The sequence below is a fragment of the Heterodontus francisci genome, chromosome X, assembly GCF_036365525.1.
Source record: "Heterodontus francisci isolate sHetFra1 chromosome X, sHetFra1.hap1, whole genome shotgun sequence".
NCBI lineage: Eukaryota > Metazoa > Chordata > Chondrichthyes > Heterodontiformes > Heterodontidae > Heterodontus > Heterodontus francisci.
In genome coordinates, this window is record NC_090421.1 from 11,783,287 (window position 1) to 11,805,666 (window position 22,380).

Genomic DNA, 22,380 nt, shown 5'->3' on the forward strand with positions numbered 1-22,380 from the left:
CCCGCCCTTGGAGAGCTGCTGGCCAAAAAGAGGCCGACAGCTCTTCCACTGAGCAGTGCCACTGCAGAGGCGATGGCAGCTGCCGGTGGAGCAACTACCCGATGCCCAGGAGCGTCACGGGACCCAGGCCACAGATAGGTCAGGGTGGGAGGGGTTTCATGGGGTAGGGGTCATGGGGGAGGCGGGTGTGGGGGGGGGGGAATCAGTTGCAAGGGCAGGTGGTTGGCTCCCAGCAGGCCCCCCCACTTCCCGATGCCAGGCCTCTCGTTTAGGCACTGTGCATTTTAATGAGGGACAGCCCCCACCCCCGGAACCGAGAGCGCCGTATGTGCCGTGTTTCATGTGTGGCGACAAGGCCTCCCGCTGTGCCGCTAATCGCCCAGTTAAGGGCCTCGATTGGCGGTGGGGCGGGAAGGCCTTTCATAGGCCTTCCTGCCCCGGACTAAATTTGGGCGGAGGCGGGAAGGTGGTGGGAAACCCCGCCACCATCCCACTCGATTTTATGCTCTCCCTGCCTCCAAACCCACCGTGGGGGAGAGCATTAAATTCCCCCTGTTGTCACTTCCTAAATCCATGCCCATCTTTTCCGGAACTCCATGTTTGAATCTCTTCAATCAGGTTTCCGCCCCTGCCACAGTGCTGAAACAGCTCTTATCAAAGTCACTAATGACATCCAATGTGACTGTGACAAAGGTAAACTTTCCCTCCTCGTCCTCCTCGTCCTGTCTGCAGCCTTTGACACGATTGACCACACCAAACTCCTCCAACACCTCTCCACTGTTGTCCAGTTGGGCGACACTACTCTCACCTGCTTCCATTCTTATTTGTCTAATGGTAGCCAGAGAATCAGCTGCAATGTCTTCTCTTCCTGCTCCCACACTGTTACCTCTGGTATCCACCCCCCCCACCCCCCAAGGATTAATCCTTGTCCCCCTCCTATTTCTCATCTACATGCTGCCCCTCGGCGACATCATCTGAAAGCACAGTGTTAGTTTTTACATGTACGCTGACGACACCCAGCTCTACCTCACCACCACCTCTCTCAACTCCTCCACTGTTGCTAAATTATCAGACTGCTTATCCGACATCCAGTACTGGATGAGCAGAAATGTCCTCCAATTAAATATTGGGAAGACTGAAGCCATTGTTTTCAGTCCCTGCTCTAAACTCCGTTCTCTAGCTACTGACTCCATCCCTCTCCCTGGCAGCAGTCAGAGATTAAACCAGACTGTTCGCAACCTTGGTGTTATATTTGACCCCACATATTCCAACCACATATTCGTGACATCACTAAGACCACCTATTTCCACCTCCGTAATACTGCCCGACTTCGCCCCCCATCTCAACTCATCTGCTGCTGAAACCCTCATTCATGCCTTTGTTACCTCTAGACTTGACTATTCCAATGCACTCCTGGCTGATCTCCCACATTCTACTCTCCAAAACTCTGCTGCCTGTGTCCTAACTCGCACCAAGTCTGTTCCTCTTTCACCCCTGTGCTTGCTGTCCTACATTGGCTCCCGGTCAAGCAAAGTCTTGATTTTAAAATCCTCATCCTTATTTTCAAATCCCTCTATGGCCTTGCCCTTCCCTATCTCTGTAATCTCCCCCAGCCTCACAGCACTCCAAGACATTCCTCTAATTCTGGCCTCTTGTGCACCTCCAATTTTAATCTCTCCGCCATTGGTGGTCGTGCCTTCAGCTGTCTGGGCCCCAAGCTCTGGAATACCCTCCCAACACTTCTCTGCCTCGCTCTCCTCCTTTAAAACACTCCTTAAAACCTACCTCTTTGACTAAGCTTTTGGTCACCTGACCTAATATCGCCTTATGTGGTTCATTGTCATATTTTGTTTTAAATGCTCCTGTGAAGTACCTTGGGACGTTTTATTTTGTTAAAGGCACTATATAAATGTAAGTTGTCATCGTTGTTGTTGGTGGGAAGGAAATCTGCCATCGTTACCCAGTCTGGCTTATATCTGACACGCGCGGTATCTTAAAGGGGACAACTCATGAGCGGCCTGCGCAGTAGCAGCTTACAGGAAATATTGCTCTTCATTGGGATATGTAGGAGTTGTGTCATTGTAGTTTAGGAAGAGTAAGAGAAGAAAGTTCATGACAGCATTGGTCAGAGAAACTTGTCACTGGCCAAGCAGTCAGTAACCAAAGGAGACAGATTTAAGATCATTTTCAAAGCAAGTAGAAGGGAGATGAGGAAAGTGTCTTTATTTAATTTTGGAATGTGCTGCCTGTAAGGGCGGTGGAAGCAGATTCAAAGGTAACTTTCAAAAGGAAACTGGATAAATACTTAAAAGGAAGATTCTGCGGGGCTATGGGGAAAAAGCAGGGGATTGGAACTAATCTTTCAAAGAGGTATGATGGGCTGAATGGTGTCCCGTGCTCTAAGGTTCTATAGTTGTATTGAAAAAAGTAGAAAGAGTAAAGAAAAGAGGAAATGGAGAAAGAGAGAGAGGTTGGAGCCAGAGATGAGAGATGGATTGTCTACTACTTAACATGATTTACCTTGTATCCTGTCCAGGAGCGTGTGAGAGAGGAACCTCCAGAGACAGAAGAGCAGTGTTCAGGTCTTGGACAGTCTTGGGCTTCAGAACTAGTTAATAGTTGTTGAGTGGAAAAGAATCTTCAGCATAAAAGAGGAATCTGAGCTGCTTATAGGCAACGATGGCCACGGAAGCAATGCCAGAGTTCCATTTAAGCTCAGAGAAGTTAGTGAGGCCAAAAATCTCAAGAAATGAAGGAGGGATAAGGGTGGAGCCAGTAAAGGTGAGAAGTGGGAGCTGTTGATTGGACCTATAGGAGACAGAAAAACTGTGGGCAGCAATTTCCTCAGAGCTGTTCCCGCTTTGCCGCCGCAATTCACTGGAAATGCCGCAGAAATCCCATTTATGCGCGGAAACAGGGTTTTCGCCGCAATTCCAGAAAGTTACGCCAGAGGAGCAGGAGCAGCTCAAAGGAAATTCCCAGTCGTGTGTCTTTCGAGAATTAAAAGCACCAAAGGTTGTCATTGCCTCAGTGAAGTGTATGGGAGACCTAATGGCCCAGCATATCCCTCACTCTGCTATTACACATGGAAGAAGCACTGAGGGTAGCAAGGGCAGAGAATGTACTCCGGGTGGGGGTATCACCAAGAGCGGCTTGGTAGCACCATTACTGACCAAGTTGGCCGAGTCCTGAAGGACCTTTCTGGCAGACTGGGCCTGTGGCAGGTGGTGAGGGAACCAACAAGAGGGAAAAACCTACTTGAACTCGTCCTCACCAATCTATCTGTCGCAGATGCATCTGTCCATGACAGCATTGGTAGGAGTAACCACCGCACAGTCCTTGCAGAGACACGAAGGACTCCCTCCATCGTGTTGTGTGGCACTACCACCGTGCTAAATGGGATAGACTCAGAACAGATCTAGTAGCTCAAAACTGGGCATCGTTGAATTGCTGTGGACCATCAGCAGCAGCAGAATTGTATTCAACCACAATCTGTAACCTCATGGCCTGGCATATCCCTCAGTCTACCATTATCATCAAGCCAGGAGAGCAACCCTGGTTCAATGGGGAGTGTAGCAAAGCATAGCCAGGATCAGCACCAACAATACCTAAAAATGAAATGTCAACCTGGTGAGGCTACAACACAGGATCACATGTTTGCTAAAAAGTTGAAGCAGCATGTGATAGACAGGGCTCAGTGATCCCACAAGCAACGGATCAGATCTAAGCTGTGCAGTCCTGCCACATCCAGTTGTGAATGGTGGTGGACAATTAAACAACTAACAGGAGGAGGAGGCTCCACAAACATCCCCATCCTCAATGATGGGGGAGGCCAGCACATCAAGGCAAAAGACAAGGCTGAAGCATTTGCAATCATCTTCAGCCAGAAGTGTTGAGTGGATGATCCAATTCAGCCTTGTCCTAAGGTCCCCGCCATCATAGATGCCAGTCTTCAGACAATTCAGTTCAGTCCAAGCAGTGGCTCAAGACACTGGATACAGCAAAGGCTATGGGCACTGACAACATCCTGGCTGTAGTGCTGAAGACTTGTGCTTCAGAACTAGGGCGACACAGTGGCACAGTGGTTAGCACCACAGCCTCACAGCTCCAGCGACCCGGGTTCAATTCTGGGTACTGCCTGTGCGGAGTTTGCAAGTTCTCCCTGTGACCGCGTGGGTTTTCGCTGGGTGCTCCGGTTTCCTCCCACAGCCAAAGACTTGCAGGTTGATAGGTAAATTGGCCATTGTAAATTGCCCCTAGTATAGGTAGGTGGTAGGGGAATTGAGGGAAGGTGGGGATGTGGTAGGAATATGGGATTAATGTAGGATTAGTATAAATGGGTGGTTGATGGTCGACACAGACTCGGTGGGCCGAAGGGCCTGTTTCAGTGCTGTATCTCTAAATAAAAAATAAATAAATAACTCATCTCCTGTCTCCCCAAAGCCTGTACACCATCTACAAGGCGTAAGTCAGGAGTGTGATGGAATACTCTCCACTTGCGTGGATGGGTGCAGCTCCAACAACACTCAAGAAGCTAGACACCATTCAGGACAAAGCAGCCTGCTTGATTGGTACCCCATCCACCACCTACAACATTCACTCCCTTCACCACCGACGCACATTGACAGCAGTGTGTACCATCTACAAGATGCACTGCAGAAACTCACCAAGGCTCCTTCGACAGCACCTTCCAAACCCGCGACCTCTACCACCTACAGGGACAAGGGCAACAGATGCATTGGAACACCACCACCTGCAAGTTCCCCTCCAAGTCACACACCATCCTGACTTGGAACTATATCGCCATTCCTTCACTGTCGCTGGGTCAAAATCCTGGAACTCCCGTCCTAACAGCACTGTGGGTGTACCTACCCCACATGGACTGCAGCGGTTCAAGAAGGCAGCTCACCACCACCTTCTCAAGGGCAATTAGGGATGGGCAATAAGTGATGGCCTGGTCAGCGACGCTCACATCCCAAGAAAGAATAAAACAAAAGGAAATCAAAGCTGACCTGGAAATGATTGTTGCAGTAGGTGGGAAATCTGCCTCCCACTGCACCGCCCCCCCCACTCCACCCAACTGAAATGAACATAAAATTCCGCTCCTCCGCCAAAAAAAGAGCTGACGTTGGAAGTGTTCTGAGAGCTGTGGATGACTGGTTTTGAACATTACCTTTTGCAAGGGATAGTGAACAGACCAGTGCTGGCATGACAGAGATAAGTGCTTTCATCGCCATTAGAGACCTGGAACATAAAGGAGAGATGTGTTTTTTTGACTGTTGTTGCATCTAATTTTTTCACAAAATCAAGTAAGAATTTTCCCTTTTCTTCCATACTTCCCCGCCTCGCCACCCACCCCGAGGGATGTCTGAAACAGAACATGACCTAATCCTCAAAACGTCCCAGTAATTCTGAGAACCAAAGATGCCCTTACGCTGTCGGTCAATGGTTACCCAACTTTACAGGCTTTTCCACAGCATAAAGTTAATGTCTGATGACAGCCGCAATCGAGAAGGGAATGCCTGAAATAAGATCTGCAAAGAGACTGATTTCTCCTGACCTTCCTCTCCTTCCGCCTCTCTCCCTAGCCAGAACCTCCATTTTGTGTATTTTTGGGATAATTTGTTGTTATTATTTATAAGGGCGGCACAGTGGCGCAGTGGTTAGCACCGCAGCCTCACAGCTCCAGGGACCCGGGTTCGATTCTGGGTACTGCCTGTGCGGAGTTTGCAAGTTCTCCCTGTGTCTGCGTGGGTTTCCTCCGGGTGCTCCGGTTTCCTCCCACAGCCAAAAGACTTGCAGGTTGATAGGTTAGTTGGCCATTATAAATTGCCACTAGTATAGGTAGGTGGTAGGGAAATATATAGGGACAGGTGGGGATGTGATAGGAATATGGGATTTGTGTAGGATTAGTATAAATGGGTGGTTGATGGTCGGCACAGACTCGGTGGGCCGAAGGGCCTGTTTCAGTGCTGTATCTCTAAACTAAAATTATTTCCTTTCTCTCCATTTCTATTTTATTCAATGGTGGGTATGACTCTTCTACCCCATGGCTTCACAGTCCTCTCCAGTGGCGGGGCTTTCCTATGCTACGGCAGCCACTCCAGTGGCCCTGTCACCATTTATAATCTTTAAAATCTTGGCATCAAAGCATGGGGTGAAGAGTTACACCCACCCAACCATGACTATTGAGGCTTGCGTTAAGGCAATGGCCGAGGTTGTCGGCCCCTCGGCCATTGTGGCAGCCTCAAAGATGTATGGGAAGGCTGTGTTCTTCCTGAAAATAGAGCGGGCGGTGTCCCTTGCCCTGAGTACGGGGCTCACAGTGGGTGGGACTTTCCTGCCAGTGGACCCTCTGGGGGCCACTGCGCAGCGGATAATGTTGTCAAACATCCTGCCCTTCATTCCTGATGAGCTCCTCCTCCCCCACCTGCACCAGCTGGGGGAGGTGAGGTTGGGGATCACCCCAGTCCTGTTCGGTCTTCCGACATGTCTACTCCTTCCGCTGCCAGCTATTTATGCAGCTGGCGCAGGAGGAGATCTTGGAGGGCCACTTCAGTGTGGAGTTCCAGGGGACGGCCTACCAGGTCTTCTGGACCTCGGACGGGGCGCGGTGCCATGTCTGCAAGGGGGTGGGGCATGTTCGTAAGAACTGCCCCAACCTCCTGGCTGCCAACTCCACCTCGGCGGCCCAGGGTGGCGCCACTGCACCTCCTCCCACTCCCCCTACACCTCCAACAGACACTACTCAGTTGGTTCCAGAGGCTGTGGTTTTCACGGCCTCTGGCAGGGAGGGGGGTGCCTGTCCGAGTGGAAGGAAGACGCAGAGGAAAAATAAACACCGAGAGGCACATCCCCTGGACACCATGGCACAACCCGAGCCTGAGCTCAGCCCAACGCCCGCTCCTGGGGAACCCACCTGCCCAGGGCTGGGCTCAGGCCCAGGGTAACTAAACAAAAGGAGGGTGCGGAGGCAGAGGCCTCTGAGCCTCTGCGCCCAACTGGGAAAAAGAGGAGGAATCACCCCTCCAGAGAGGTAACACAGGGCCCTGAGGTGCAGGGCCCATCTGTTGGAGGGGAGCTGTCTCCTGGTTCGGGTCTCCAGGTTCCCCCTGCCACCACTATCATCAAGGCTGCAAAGTCTGGGCAGGAGCTCCCTACCCCTCAGGATGGAGGGGAGGGGGAGATCCCTGTACATGCAGCACCTCCTGGAGGAGCCTCCTATTCTGCCACTGGGTCGGGTCCCCTGAGTAGAAGGGAGGGCAAGGCCCCAAAGGGTCGGCGCTCCCAGCCAAAATCCACTACCAACCAGGAAATACCCAACCCAGCTATGGTTGAAAATGCTGCGCCGTCTGCTGGACCTGTGGGCGTTGGCAGGGTGGGAGATGGCCTCCTCTCTCCGCCTCCAGTCCCGGCTGCAGCTGGATTTCCAGAGTCAGGAATTATCATCTCCCCTGGGCTGCTCATTGGCCTGGGGTCAGAGGTGGAGAGGGGTCCTGAACCACTGGTGCCTATAGGCTCCAGTTCCATTCCAGAACCCAGAGAGGACTCCTCCACCATCGATCCTGGGGGTGGGATCGTGACGGAGGCGAGACCAACTGGCATTGCCGGGACGTCTACCCCACAGTGTGTGGTGGGTGTGTCTGACGCTGGCGGTGACGACCCGGAGGAGGATGGGGACTTGGTGTGGGGCAAGGAGGATGATCGTGAATCCATCGCCAGTGAGGCAGTGGCCGTCCCACCAAGTCTCCTCTCATCCCCACCGCGGAACTCTGGGACTTCCTCACGGCATGCAGGGGTTGCCGCAATAAAGTTCAGCTGGCCCTCGGCCTCAAGAAAGCGGGGAAGGGCGCGGGCGTGAAACTGGTTGAGAGGCACCGATTTAAAGCGTTCCTCAATGGGTTGCTGGGGGAGTGGAAGGCCAGGTGCACTTCCACTCCCTCCTCACAGAGAGGTGTTGGTGATGGGATTTTATATGAAGATAACCATATCCAGCCTCAACATTAATGGCAGCAGGGGGTCTCACCGCAGATTTCACAATCTCTCAGTCCTCAGGGAAGGGAGATATGCAGTGAGCTTTCTGCAGGAAACCCACACCGTTCCGGGAGACGAAGCCACCTGGCTCCTGGAGTGGCAGGGTGGGGTCTACATGAGTCACCTCACCCCTATTTCTCATGGGCTGGCTATCTTGTTGGCCCCAACTTTTCAGCCGGAGATCTTGGGGGTCAAGGAGCTTGTGCCGGGCTGCTTGCTCCACCTTGCCGTTCAATTGGGTAGCGTGCCGCTCCACTTTGTGAACGTGTACGCGCCCATGCCCAGTGCATTGCAAAGCTTCTTTGAAGAAGTGTCCGCTCTCTTGAGCTCTATTGATAGCAGCGACTGTATTGGTAGAGAAGTTGTGGGAACTGATCAGCTCCCCCAACTTGGTGAACGTCTGGCGGAATCTCCATCTCGACTCCAGTGCCTTCACATGGGGTCTGGAGGAGGAGGGTCCCAAATCGACCGCCTCGACATTTCGCAGGCGTACATCTCCCGCGTCTCGGCGGCCTCCATATGGCTGGTTCCGTACTCGGACCACCACCTGGTGTGGGCGGAGTTCACTCCGCTCCGCACGCGGGCGGGGTCCGCATACTGGCACTTTAACAACTGGCTGCTGGAGGATGAGCAATTCCAGGACTCATTCCGTCGATTCTGGACCGACTGGAGAAGGAAGCAGGGGGGCTTCCCCTCCTTGAAGCTATGGTGGGATGTGGGCAAGACTCACATCCGTGTCTTCTGTCAGGAGTACGCGAAGGGGTCGACCAAGAGGTGGGAAGCCGAGATCGGGTACCTAGAGAAGGAGGTGCTCGACTTGGAGTCCCGCCTCGGTCATACCGTCACGGATCAGGCCCTGTGGCAGGCGTACAAACAGAAGGACGCGCTGAGGGACCTGCAGCTCATAGGGTCCCGAGGCGCATACGTGAGGACGCAGATCCAGATCCTGGAAGATTTGGACCGTGCCTCACCCTTCTTCTACTTGCTGGTAAAATGGCAGGGGTTCCGTAAGCAGCTCGTTGAGCTGCTGGCCGACGACGGATCCTCCATCACAGATCCGGAGGGTATGGGCCTCCTGGTTCGTACCTATTACAGTGCGTTGTTCTCTCCGGATCCATCCAGCGAGGACGCGTGCAGAGTTTTGCGGGAGAACCTGCCAAAGGTCAGCCCGGAGGGCGCCGAAGGATTGGAGGCTCCGCTCACGTTGGCGGAGCTGACTGGTGTCCTCCACCAGCTCTCGAGGGGCAAATCCCCGGGACTGGATGGGCTGACTGTGGAGTTCCTCAGGGCGTTCTGGGATGTCCTGGGGGACGGTTACGAGCGGGTTCTGGAGGAAAGCCTGGCGACCGGGGAGATACCCCTCTCATGGCGCAGGGCGGTCATAGTCCTGCTGCGAAAAAGGGGCGATCTCCGCCTGCTTAAAAACTGGCGTCCGGTCTCCCTCCTCAGCATGGATTATAAGATCTTTGCCTGGGCTATTTCTACCCGCCTGGGCTCCGTGCTGGCCCACATGATCCACCCCAACCAGTCCTACATGGTCCTGGGCTGGTCCATCCAGTACAATATCCACTTGGTCCGGGACCTGATCCATCTTTCCCAGAGGACTGGTCTGCCAGTCGCCTTTCCATCCCTCGATCAGGAGAAGGCGTTCGACAGGGTGGATCACGAATACTTTTTCGGGACTCTGCGCGCTTTCGGACTCAGGCTGCATTTTGTAGCCCGGGTCTGACTTTTATACGCCGCCGCAGAGTGTCTAGTCAAAGTTAATGGGTCCTTGACAGCGCCCCTTCGCTTTGGGAGAGGAGTGCGTCAGGGATGCCCCATGTCCGGCCAATTGTATACCATCTGCGTGGAGCCATTCCTGAGTCTGCTTCGCAAGAAGTTGACAGGATTGGCTCTGCGCGAGCCGGCCATGCGGGTCGTCCTCTCGACTTACGCCGATAACGTGCTACTCGCGGTCACAGATCCCGTTGACTTGCGGAGGATGCGCGACGGCCAGCAGACCTTTTCTGTTGCGTCCTCCGCAAGGATCAATTAGGAGAAATGTTCTGGACTCCTGGTGGGTCAGTGGCGGGTGGACTCCCTGCCGGAGGAGTTGACACCTTTTGCGTGGAGCACCACGCACCTCCTCTATCTGGGAGTCCACCTTAACCCCACTGAGGAAGCCTGGCCAGCAAACTGGCAGGAGTTGGAGGCGAAAGTCACCACTCGGCTGGGGCGCTGGACAGGACTGCTCCGAGTGCTTTCCTACAGGGGCCGAGCGCTGGTCATAAACCAACTGGTGGCCTCCATGCTGTGGTACCGGTGGGTCACTTTGGCCCTGCCCCCTGCATTTGCCACCAAGATCAGAAGAAGCTCGTCGATTTCTTCTGGGGCAAGAGGAAACACTGGGTCTCTGCCGCGGTCCTGCGTCTCCCGATCGAGGAGGGCGGTCAGTCGCTGGTGTGCGTCCGCACCCAGGCTGCGACTCTCCGCCTTTGGACCCTGCAGAGATACCTGTACGTCGAGCGTCCTACCAGATGGTCTGCGCTGGCGATGTATTTTTTCCACCAGTGTCACTGCCTTCAAGACGACACGCAGCTCCCGGCGGAGAACGTTAGCCGCGCCTCTCTGAGGGAGTTGCTTGTCTTTTACCGGGATCTATTCCGAATCTGGAACATGGTCGCCTCTAGTCAGGGCGCTCCCCCGCCGACGGAGGAGAGCGCCTCGGCTGTCCGGGCGGCCGACTCCGGGGACGGACTGGTGGGCGGAGGAGTAGCCGAAGCCCCCAGGACGCCCCTCACTGCGGGTCACGCGGGGATTTGGGAGTGCGGACCGCTCCCGGCTGAGCTGACCCCTGCTCAGCCGGAACTCCTCATCGGACCCAGGCCCCAAAGCCCTCCTCGGGAGCTGGTCCCGCACAACCCGAACTGCTTCTCGGAAATGTCGTCTGTGCCATTCCAAACGGCGCGGAGGGGTTTCCTGTACGGGCTGCTCCTGCACACTCTCCACTTACTCGCCCTTGTCAGCCGGCCGGACACGCCCTGGCGGTCTGCGTTGCCATCTGGCGGCGAGGGGAAACCCCGATGGAGGTCTCTCTACGCGGGAGTCCTCCCCTTTACACCGGGGACCTGGGGTGGAGGGTGTTGCACAGGGCAGTTCCGTACAATAGACTTTTAAGCAGGTTCACGGACTCCCAGGCCGCCTGTACTTTCTGCGGCCTGGACTAGTCCATGTTCCATGTATATATGGAGTGTGCGAGGTTGCAGCCACTGTTCGAGTATTCGAAGGGGCTGCTTCTCAAGTTCTGGCTGCACTTCAGTCCCACGCTCCTGATCTTTGGGCACCCGGTGAGGAGGGGCGTGGGCCGGGAGGAGGATCTCCTCGTCGGTCTGCTCCTGGGCCTGGCCAAGGTGGCAATTCACAGGTCCAGGCTGCGGACCGTCGGTGGGGGGGGGGGTCCGTCCTCCCTGATTGCCTGCCCCTCTTCCGCGGTTACGTTCGCGCCCGGGTGTCCCTGGAGAAGGAGAATGCGGTCTCTGCCGGTACACTTGAGGCCTTCCACGACCGGTGGGCACCGCAGGGACTGGAGTGCATTGTCGATGCCATTTTAATGGCATTTTAATTTGAGTTTTGTTTTATTTATCTGTTTTTAATAAAGTTATTTTTAAAAAATGTATATAAAGGGGGTCTGAGGAATAAAGGCCCCCTCGACATAAAATATATAAAAGGGGCCTGGGGTATAAAGGCCACCTTATATAAAAAAAAGAAGAAAAAAATGGGGTTAGATACAGAGTAAAGCTCCAAAAAAAAAAAGGCGTTCAATACAGTGTAAAGCTCCCTCTCCACTGTCCCCATTCAAAAAACAGGGGAAAAAAACAGGGTTAGTTACAGAAGAAAGCTCCCTCTACACTGTCCCATCAAACACTCTCAGCACAGATACAGTACAGATTAGATACAGAGTAAAGCTCCCTCTACACTGTTCCACCCATTGTACTTAACCTCTCGGTCAGTCTCACTCAGTTTTCAGTAAACAATTGCCATGTAGTTCAAAACGGAGGTGGAGTTGAAGATCTCTTATCTTCAGAGGAGCTTCCCAATATTGCATCCTTGGTTCCCTGTTTACCTTGACCTTTTGGGAACAGCCGCCCTGATTTTAGTTTGAGGCAGGTATCGAGGATGTGGGCTCTAAAGTGGGCGTCTATCTGTCTTCCTCCCCATTGAACTGTGAGGCCTGGGGGATTTTAACTCAAACGCCGCACAAATTGGCCGTTGTGTTTGGTTAAGTCACAACTGTGATTCTAATTCAAAAAATAACCCAGTGGATGCACATAGGAAAGAACATAGGAACAGGAGGAGGCTATTCAGCCCCTCAAGCCTGTTCTGCCATTCAGTTAGATCATGGCTGATCTGGATCTTCATTCCACCCACCTGCCTTGCTCTCATAACCATTAATACCCCTTACCTAGCAAAAACCTACCAATCTTAATTTTGAAATTTTTAACTGAGCTCCAGCCTCAACAGCTTTATGGGGGAGAGAGTTCCAGATTTCCACTACACTTTGTATGAAGAATTGCTTCCTGACATCAACCCTGAACAACCTAGCTCTAATTTTAAGGTTCTGCCCCTTTGTTCTGGACTCTCCCACCAGAGGAAATAGTTTCTCTCTATCTACCCTTTAGTCATTTTAAACACCTCGTTTAGATCACCTCTTAATTTCCTATATTCAAAGGGAATACAAGGCTAGGCTATGCATTATTAAACCCTTTTAGCCCTGGTATCATTCTGGTGACTCTATGCTGCACCCCCTCCAAGGCCAATATATCTTTCCTGAGGTGCAGTGCCCAGAGCTGAACACTGTTCTCCGATCCCGTCTAACCAGAGCTTCAGATAACTTTAACAGAGACAACCTGTGGACATTAACGGTGCAAGTTCTTCCTTTTGCCAACAGATTTCCTCCCACCCACATGTTCACACAGCGACTAAAGTCCTTATTCTTCATATCAATGGTGCCCCGTCCCCAGCCCTTGATCTCCCAAACAGCTTCCAAGATGAGCCTTGCATTCAGTGTGAACTGACTGGGGCATCTCCTGGCTGGGAATGAGTTAAACTCCCCCTCCAAATCCCCTGGCCACGTCTGCAGGTGAAGTCGTCCACAGAGGTGGATGGTTTACTGTGAATTTAAACAGGAAACAGATGCTTTGCGATTAAGAGACAAGAGATACAGTAATAACAGGAAGTGTTCTGGTAGGACTTTGCGTGCTATCAACCAGCTGCTTCCCCGTCCTATTGTTTGCTTACTGGGAAGGTCCACACCGCTTGGAAGCGGGAATGCACCCCTGTTCATTGACATTATCAGAACATGGTGCAATATTTCACAGTGTTGAAAATAAACTGATACGATGTATCAGAATTGTATGTTTCCTGATAACCTGCTGCCAAAAGAACAATCAAAAATCAGATCATATCACATTGTGACGTTTGGACCAATGATGTTACTTAATGCGCACACTGAGGGCTGGATCTTGTGCTCGGCCCAGCGTCAGGTTATGTGGTGGGGGCCGGAGAATTGGTGCGGCAGCGGCCGCCACGGAACACGACGCCGGGATTGCCGGGCCCGATCTTCCCGGTGGTGGGGACGCTCCGTGGCGGCCCCTCCGCCACTCTGCAAGGGGACCCTGGTTTAAATATTTAAAATACCTCGCTGCATACATTACCGTGTCATCCGCCGCGATCTTTCCATCCGTTCCCAATCTTCAGCGCGACATGCGGCACTCACGCGCCTTCGCTTTCCCGTCCAGGAGAAGCCGGTGCCACCGAGGGGGGGGGGAAGGGGTCAACTCTGCATTATTTTGAACTGTGCGCAGGGCTGGCAGCCTTTTAAAAATGGCACCAGCGCCTGCTCCTGCATCAGGTGACGCTGTGAACCATGTAATTTGAGGGGGGGGAGCGCCGACTGTCAATATGTTAAGTGCCTACCGCCGCGTAATCGCGGCAGCATGGCGGCACGGCTCCCGGCAGTGGGACAACACGATCCAGCCTTATGGGTGCATTTACACTGGGCGTGGGGAACTGAGATTGAATCGGCACCGAGATTGCTGCAAAACTATCACGGCTCGCAATTTCCTCGCAGCAGTGTGCTGGGCATTCATCTTTGATTCTTGGAGACGGCCAGACCATCCTGGAGATATGGCAATGCCACCTGCTCCGCTGCTGTAACTTCTCCAGAGACCTTGGGCTGAATTTTACGACGGGCGGAAGGGAGCTGGCCACCGATGTAAAAGTCGGTGGCGAACCCGCTTCTGCCCGGCCTGGGCACCTGCCCCGCATTTTACGGGTCCCCAGGCTTTAATTGTTCCGGGGCGGGACTTCCACCCGCTTGTGGAAGGAAGTCCCGCCTCATTGAACTGCCGGTCAATCATTGAGCCGGCAGCTCTTAGTCCCAGCAGCGCCACCGGGAGCAGTGGCCACTGCTGGGACCGCAGCCCAACCGAAAACATGGCGCCAGGACTACAGGTAAGTTTGGTTTGCCTCGCTGGTGTGATCGGTCACGTCCCAGCGAGGCAAGGGTGGTCGTTTGGGGGGAAGGGGGGCATCTCGGGTCCTGGGTGTGGTTGGAGAAGTGGGGGCGGCCCTCAATTGGGCACCTTGTACCCGTTTGTCAGGGCCTCTCCCCCCGGTGCGCTGAGACGCCACCAAGTATTGCTGGGCGGACCTTTCACGTCTCCCAGACGCCCGCTTGCCGCGGGTAAAATACCTGTGGAGGCGGGCGAAGGCCCTTAAGTGGCTGTTAAGTGGCCACTTAAGGGCCTTGATTGGCCTGGGGCAGGCTGCCCATTTCCCGAACACCTGGCCCACGTACAGTGGGGCGAAGGCGGGAGTGTTCCGGGAAGGCCTCCCGGAGCCTCCCGCTCAATTTTACGCCACCCCCCCGCACCCCACGCCACCATCCGGCTCGCTGGAGTGGCTAAAATTCCGGCCCTTGTTCGTGCGTGTCAACGGGAGACTTCGCCTTGCTCCTGATGAAATCACAACGGCAGAGCAGTTAGGGTTGCCAACCCTCCAGGATTGCCCTGGAGTCTCAGGGACTGAAGATGAAACCCCAGCACACCTCTGCGAGGAACCTGTGGGAGAATAACACAGGGGCATTAAAAAAAAGTGTGTTCTTTTTTCCATTTTTTTGGAATACTTTTGTTCATTAGTTATAAAAATACTGGCAAAGGGGGAGCCAAAAGGGTGCCAGACTGGGCGGAACGGTTGGCGGTCATGTGATGAAACTTCCAGGACAATATCTCACCAGAGTTGGGAACCCTAGAAACAGATCTGAGGAGATTCCGAGCCCGTGTTTACACCCGAATCAGGGATCTGCTGTTTGAGTTTGAAACATCCGGCTACGAGCCACGGATGGTATGGGATTCCCATTCGTGTTCACAGCACAGTCAGGAGTCAGACTGATGAGCTGACTCCGTGTTTATGCACCAAATTAATGGCACAGCCGAGATATATTAAGAAGTCAGGGCTAGGTGACCTCAAGTTTGTATTTTAAAAGTCATATTTACACTGTTGTGGTTCAGTTGGCAACACATTTGCCTCTGAGTCAGAAGGTTGTGGGTTTACAGTCCCACTCCAGAGACTTGAGCACAAAATCCAGGCTGACACACCCAGTGTAGTGCTGAGGGAGTGCTGCACTGTCAGAGGTACCATCATTCAGATCAGATGTTAAACTGAAGCCCTGTTTGCCCTCTCCAGTGAAGTAACAGATCACATCGACCAGAGAAATAATCTGTTGTGCCAATAGTAACCGTGATATTGGAGAGCGCTTTGCAGTGTGCTTATGTCCCTATGCTTGTGCTTAAATACACATTGCAAAGCTTCCTCAAACTTGTCTAGTTTTTTGACAGGTGGACAGCTCTCTGGGATTGTAAAGAGAAAATGAAGGATCAGTGCCCATGATGCTTTCCTAATTGGTTGGCCTTAGGGAGGATAACTACATACGACAGATATCTTCCAACTGTTGAGAGTGCAATCAAAAGTTAGTTCCCCATGGAGACTTCATTAACACCTCAGTTTTCAATGTCCTCTTCAGCTGCAAAAGCGACACAATGCTGAGCTGACTCCTCCTCTTGCGAGATCACACTTGTGTTGTGCCTGAGGCTACCAATGTGAAAGAATCGCCTGCGGAAATCAGAGAGAAGATTTTGCTTAATTCATCGCGGACAATGGCTAAACTGAGGCTGATTTGGAAGAAATTTGGACATTGAAGATGTTGGACTTATGAAAAAAAAGCTGAGGAATAAAAACATTGAATATGCTTTGAAGGATTTACACGTGCTATTTTAATGCATAGGATGCAATGTTTAATGATAAAATCTGAAAGAGTTAAATACAAAGAGAGCAAAGATTGATAAGCTAGCACTTACCAGACTTAGTGACATCAGAGAAGGCACCAGGGTTCCCATTTGGAACTGTCTCCCTCTTTTGGCCTATGTTGACATTTTTCCTCTTGGGTAAATCAATAACCTGGGGAGCTTGCTTATTTTTTCCATTCTAAGTTCAAGTTGTTCAACCACTTTCAACTGATGGGAACTTTCAAACTTTGATCCCTTTTTCTAAGCGATTCTTTTCAAACAATCTTTGGTCGCTGTGTGTAATGGCATCGAAAGTGCCTTGGTGGAGATTCTATTGAGATCATAAATGTGTTTTTCTGAGCAATTCTTCCCTCCCACTAGGAATTTCCACCGAGGAGTGAATGTAATTCAGTAAATTGCTTTGACAGTCATCGAGGGCGAGTTGGCTTTCTGCTGTGTCTTGTTTCAGAAAGACATTCTGCCAATCTGAACAACCCAAAAAGTAACTTGCTTTGGTCACGTGTTTGACTTCCATTATATACCAAAACTAAATGGTGATTGGATTTCTTCATTCTTTACCAATGGAATTCGTTCTCAGCCAATGTCATTTTTTAGAATCATTATGGTGGAAGATATGATGTCACAGCTGGGTGTGGTCCCTGCAAAAGTATCTAAAATCTTTTTCCCAAACAGGTGCTACCAATCACAATTTTGTGGCCATAATGCCTGTAGTGTGACTGCTGAATGTTGACTAGAAGGTGTCTGAAGTGAAGCCATGGCAAGAGTGAGGCCATGTTCTTTAGGAATGGGGCTGACCGGTCCTTTGTTTCCTTCACTGTCAGATGTGCCCGAAACTTGCTGGTCTTCCAGCGCAAAGAGTTGTCCACGACCGAGTGTTACAGACTGGCACATTCCAAGGTCCAGGACCACGTGCTGAGGGACACACTAAAGCTTGGGGCAGCCACAGCAAAGGCTCAATGGGGAAAGGCCACTGTGTAAGGTCCTCCTGCCATAGTGAACCGAGGGGCTGGAAACCGTATAAAACCCCTCGGGCTGTATACACCAGTAAATGTTTGACTGTAAATGTAAATGTACATTGTAAATATAACCTTTAATGGCAAGTGTAGAGAGGCACATCATGTATTGTATTGGAAGAAACTGATCTGTAATGCAGTTTATGTGAAGCCAAATTTGAACTGTTATATAATGTATGTTTTCAAATTTTATGAATAATGTGTGTTTTTCTGAAAAAAAACTAAGATTCATTAACCCCCCCCAAACAAAAAGTTTTATCCTTTCTCTTGGAGGAGGGAGCAATTCCATTTTACGACTGACTAGTGGGAGCAATATAAAAGGCCAAAGTGAAAGGCCATTCAGCCCCTCGAACCTGTTCCACCATTCAATTAGGTTATGGCTGATCTGTATGGGTTGCAAAATACCAGCTGGAATTTAACAGTGAGGTGATGGACCCGCCCACTGGCTGAAAAATTGGGGGAGAGCCCTCCACTGCCGGGCCTGCAAGCCACACTGCTATTTTGAGTTGCCCAGGCCCAGGAAGTCCCGCCTCCAAGAGCTGCCGGCCAATCAGAGAGCCGACAGCTCTTCAGTCCCAACAGCGCCACTGGGCGAGATGGCCACTGCTGGGACTGCAGCCAGCCAGAAGAGGACGATGGACGTTGCCCTCCAAATGGTCAGTGGGGGTTAGGCCTCGCCAGGGACAATTGGCTAAGCCTTGGCAAGGGGTGTGGGGAGGGGGTTTGAGTCCGGAGTGGGGGGTTGTTTTGAGGGGGGAGGTGCCGCCCGTGCTGCTGGAGGGACCCTCCATGGGGCACAGAGCGCTCAATCAGGAGAGAACCCCAGCCCCAAGGAGATATTACTAGGCGGCCTCCACAGGTGCTGAAGTGCCCATCCGCCACAGATAAAATACCAGCGGCGGCAGGAAGAGGACCTTAAGTGGCAATTAAGTGGCACCTCCAGTGCCACTGGTAAAATAGCAGTGGGGGCGGGTAGACGAAGGGCCTTTCCCACAGGCCTCAGGACATGTCAGGGTCAAATGGGGGTCATATGCCCACACAGGGCTGGGATTTTACCCGCTCCCGAGGAGCAGACTGGCAGGGGGGTGCAAAATTGGGTGGGATGCTAGGGGACACTATACCCGTTACTTACACACGTCTGTTGGTATTTTACCAGCAGCAGTGTAGTGTCAGGCGGCCCTCCCGCCCTTTGGATCAGTTGAGGCCCTTAAGTGACTAATTAATGGCCACATAAAGGCCTCTTCCCGCCGCTGCTGGTATTTTACCAGTGGCGGGTGGGCAGGGTGGGGGGACTTTGTAGTTGGTGCGCAAGCCACATAGCAAGGTCACCAGGTGTGGGGGGGGGGGGGGGGTCCCTCCTGCTCCTGTGAGCCCACCCCACTTACCTGAACTCTGGGCCTCCATTGCTGGCTGGGTCCGGGTGCAGTCCCAGCAGCGGCCACTGCTCTCAACGGCGCTGCTGGGACTGAAGGGCTGTCAGCCCTGTGCTTGGCCGGCAGCTCTTGGAGGCAGGACTTCCTGCCTCAGAGGGGTGGAACCACAATCTCATGCAACTGATTGCCTGAACCATGCAAAATTGAGGTGTGGCTTCGCGGGCCGCCGGTGGTGGGCTCGGCCCAACTTTCCAGCCAGAGGGTGGGGCCACCGCCTCCACGTTAACCTCCAGCCATTATGTGGGGAACAGTCACTTGGCAGTGATTCTCCCCGAATTGGCCAATTAGAGGCCAGAGGGTGTGCTCGCCATTCAATTAAGGATGACGGGCGGGCTCTCGAAGCTGGAGAACCAACAGGAGGCCCTCCAGCAAGGAAGGAGCAGAAGCTTGCCTTTGCAGGTAAGAGGAAGAGAGGGTGCCTCGCTCCAACTTTTTTTTAACTTTAAAATAAAAATGGCCTACGCGGCAGGGTCACCATTGCGGGGTGGGAGGGGACGGGCGCTGGTGACTGCAGCTGAAGTCAGGTAGGCGGGCAAGGCCTTAAAGCCTGCCTGGAGTGCTGCCCTCCTCCCAGTCTGCTGCTGGGAGACTACCTTGAGGCAGCTACCTTGTTCCCCGAAGCCTCCGGGGACCTGGAGGTCGACTGGAATTTTCCAGGAAAATAGCAAGCAGGCTGGCAGCGCGAATTTTCGTGCCCTCCTGCATCAGTGCTGACTTCCACTGAGGACTAAAAATCCTTCTCTAGCTCTCCCTACATCTGCCAAAATTGAAAGGTTTCTGTTAGGCAAGGGTATTAAGGGTTATGGAACCAAAACGGGTTAAAGGAGTAAATATACAGATAAACCATGGTCGAATTGAATCACTGAACAGGCTTGAGGGGCTGAATGGCCTCCTCCCGTCCTTATGATTAAAAACACATGCAGCTCCACAAGGTTGAAAAATACGGAAATATAGGGCATCTCATACCTGGTCAGTTTTTGTCTTACACAGACTGGAGACGTGACATACCTTATATTGAATGTACACCCCAACACTCTCTCTCTTTAACATTGCCAAAAGAATGCTTTTGAAAAGTATAAACAGCACCACATAAGAGGATGGTGAATGTAATCATAATTCTTTAAAAAAAAAAGGTGTCTTGACGGTGAACCTGCTTTTGAACCTTGCTTTTTTTCCAAATAGGAAATTAGAAAACAAAGCTTTCAAAGCCAGATGATGGTTGAGATCCTGGAGGCGCCAAGACCACGTCACACTGTCGCTGGCCGCCTCCTATGGTCTAGACATTGCGTGAGTCTTTCATTTCTTCATTAAAGCCTTGGAGCAAACAATCTTCGCTTTGAGCACAAAGTAATGGTTTCCGCGACAATGCAGAGACTAATTTCAGGATAAAGGGCGTGCTAGTTTATAGCCAGGAAGCCGACAGAGTAATATTTACATTCCAAATGTTTGAACATTGTGGAGGGAGAATAACTCAATTCAAGCCCTCAAGATCACAACAATAGCTGTCAGCAGACAGGCTGAAACTAGGCCGAGAAAGAATCTTTGCAGCTACCATCCATTTCTTCAAAAAGTGCCCCTCCACCCTCTTCCCCCCACCCCTCTCCATCCTCAACCTCCCCTTTCTACTGTGCCAGAAATGGCAAGGGGAACACTTAGCATGGGGCAACGGCTGAACAGGGGCGGTTTATACTGGTGCCATTACTCATCGCGAGCAACTGTTGTGCAAAAGCCGAGCCGCGGACATTTTTATTTATTTGATTTGACGCAAGCTGCTTCCCTTCTTTTTCTCAGGGATAACTTTATTAGACGTGTCCTTGTCAGTGAGTTTTCAAGGACACATTTTGGTTTCTTTAAAGGGATGCAGTCATCTTGTATGAACAAACCTGGTTGTTGAAATTTGTTTGGTGCTATTTTTGGCCACACACATTTTGTTGGATTCCCAAGGGCTATCAAATGTGCTAAAATAGCCCAGACAGAAATTTTTCTGGGAACTTCCCAATAAATGTGTTAAAGAGGACACAGATGAATTTCGACTGGGTGCCTGGTTATCTGGATTATGTGGCACAATGGGTTACAGATCTGTCATTGCAAATGTGGACTTTGTGATGAAAACCACACCTGCCAAGAATGAGGCATATTAATTTCATCGTCTGGAACATTCATTTTAAACTCTTACTGGACTGAAAACATGGCTGCACCTGCATTCTATCAGGACAGTGGCCGGAAACGTTTGCATTCTAAGGGACAGTTGCCTGAGGAAGACAATAGAACTGCTCCCTGATTCAATTAACCAAATAGATTTTGATCACAAGACATTGAATGTGAGAAAGACAGCATTCCCGCCCCCTACTGAGGCTGCCGACTAAGATTGAAAGAATCCACAAATCTTGCCAGGCAAGTTGTTCCAGGAAAAGAGCTAGTCACATGACTGGCCTGCTGGCCCAGGTTTGGTTTGAATTGTGTTCATAAAACAGTTTGAGGTCAGACTGCAACTGAACTTGAAGGAAGACAGCATCTCCCTGTCTCTATCTCTCTCTCATGAAAAGCAGAGACTGCAACTGGATTTCAAGAAGACAGAAAACCATCGAAACAAGTTTGAAAGTGTGTACTGGGCCCCAACGAGACGGCAAGATTGAACTGCAATCCAAGACTTTACATCAAACTCAAAAGACAGTATATGAACTACAGCTATTGCTTCAAACCTTTCTCCTTCATTCTTTCTCCTTTTCTGTCTGTCTGTGTGTGTGTGTGTGTGTGTTCATCGCATATGCATGCAAGCATGTTGCGTCGCGTATTTTTAGTAGTTTTAACCGAATTAGAGTTTTAAGGTTAATAAACTTACACCTTTCCTGTTTTAAATCTAAGAAAACCTGCCTGGTTGATTTTTTTGCCATTACAATTGGAACAAGGATTCACTGAGGGGAAGCTAAAAACATGGTGTTTTAAAAATTAAACCCTGTTACGATCAAACCAGGAAACGGCTGAGAGGGAACCCCTTTCTCACCTGGTCGTAACAACTTGGTTTTAAATCCAGCTCAAATTGATGGGATGGAGGTTTTCTCTCTGGGTCAGCTGGAGAACCTGATATGAAATCAGTTTAGGGCCATTTCAATCCAGTTCCTAGTGGGCTCAGACCTTGCTACACATCTCCCCACCTTGAAAAACCTCTTCAACATTTTCCTGGAGAGCAAGAAAGGGGAGAGGGAACAGCATCAAAGCCCAGCACAATAAATGTGCTGCAGCTAGGCAGGCTGGAAAGGAAGCTAGGAGTCAGATGGAGCAACAAGTCTGGCATTGTGGAGGTAAGTCAAATAGCTTCTCAGCCTGCTCTGAGTGCCACTGCACTGCAGTTATGACCACATAGCATGTGCCTCCCAAACATTCCACTGATTTTACCCAGCTTTCCTTCATTTATCAGGTATGTGCCATTAAGTTGTAATAAATCATTTAGGAAACGGCAGTCTTAAATTTCATGTTAGAAGCCAGTTCCAGATAATTTAAAGGGGAAGGAGAGTCTAAAGGTAGTATTTGCCCGCCCCTTTAAATTCCAAC

The 22,380-nt window shown here is 51.4% G+C and overlaps 1 protein-coding gene across 4 annotated transcripts in view; it reads right to left on the reverse strand.

The window, feature by feature from the left end:
* LOC137358575 (activin receptor type-1-like) overlaps positions 1 to 22,380 on the reverse strand; it is a 123,434-nt gene that overhangs the window by 52,778 nt on the left and 48,276 nt on the right. For 3 of the 4 annotated variants that reach the window (XM_068024566.1, XM_068024563.1, XM_068024564.1), the window contains exon 3: positions 5,174 to 5,244. In XM_068024566.1, the coding sequence (XP_067880667.1) occupies positions 5,174 to 5,244 (71 nt within the window). Of the gene's footprint in view, positions 1 to 5,173; positions 5,245 to 16,075; positions 16,161 to 22,380 lie in introns of those variants that run through there. The other variant, XM_068024565.1, reaches the window with a different exon arrangement.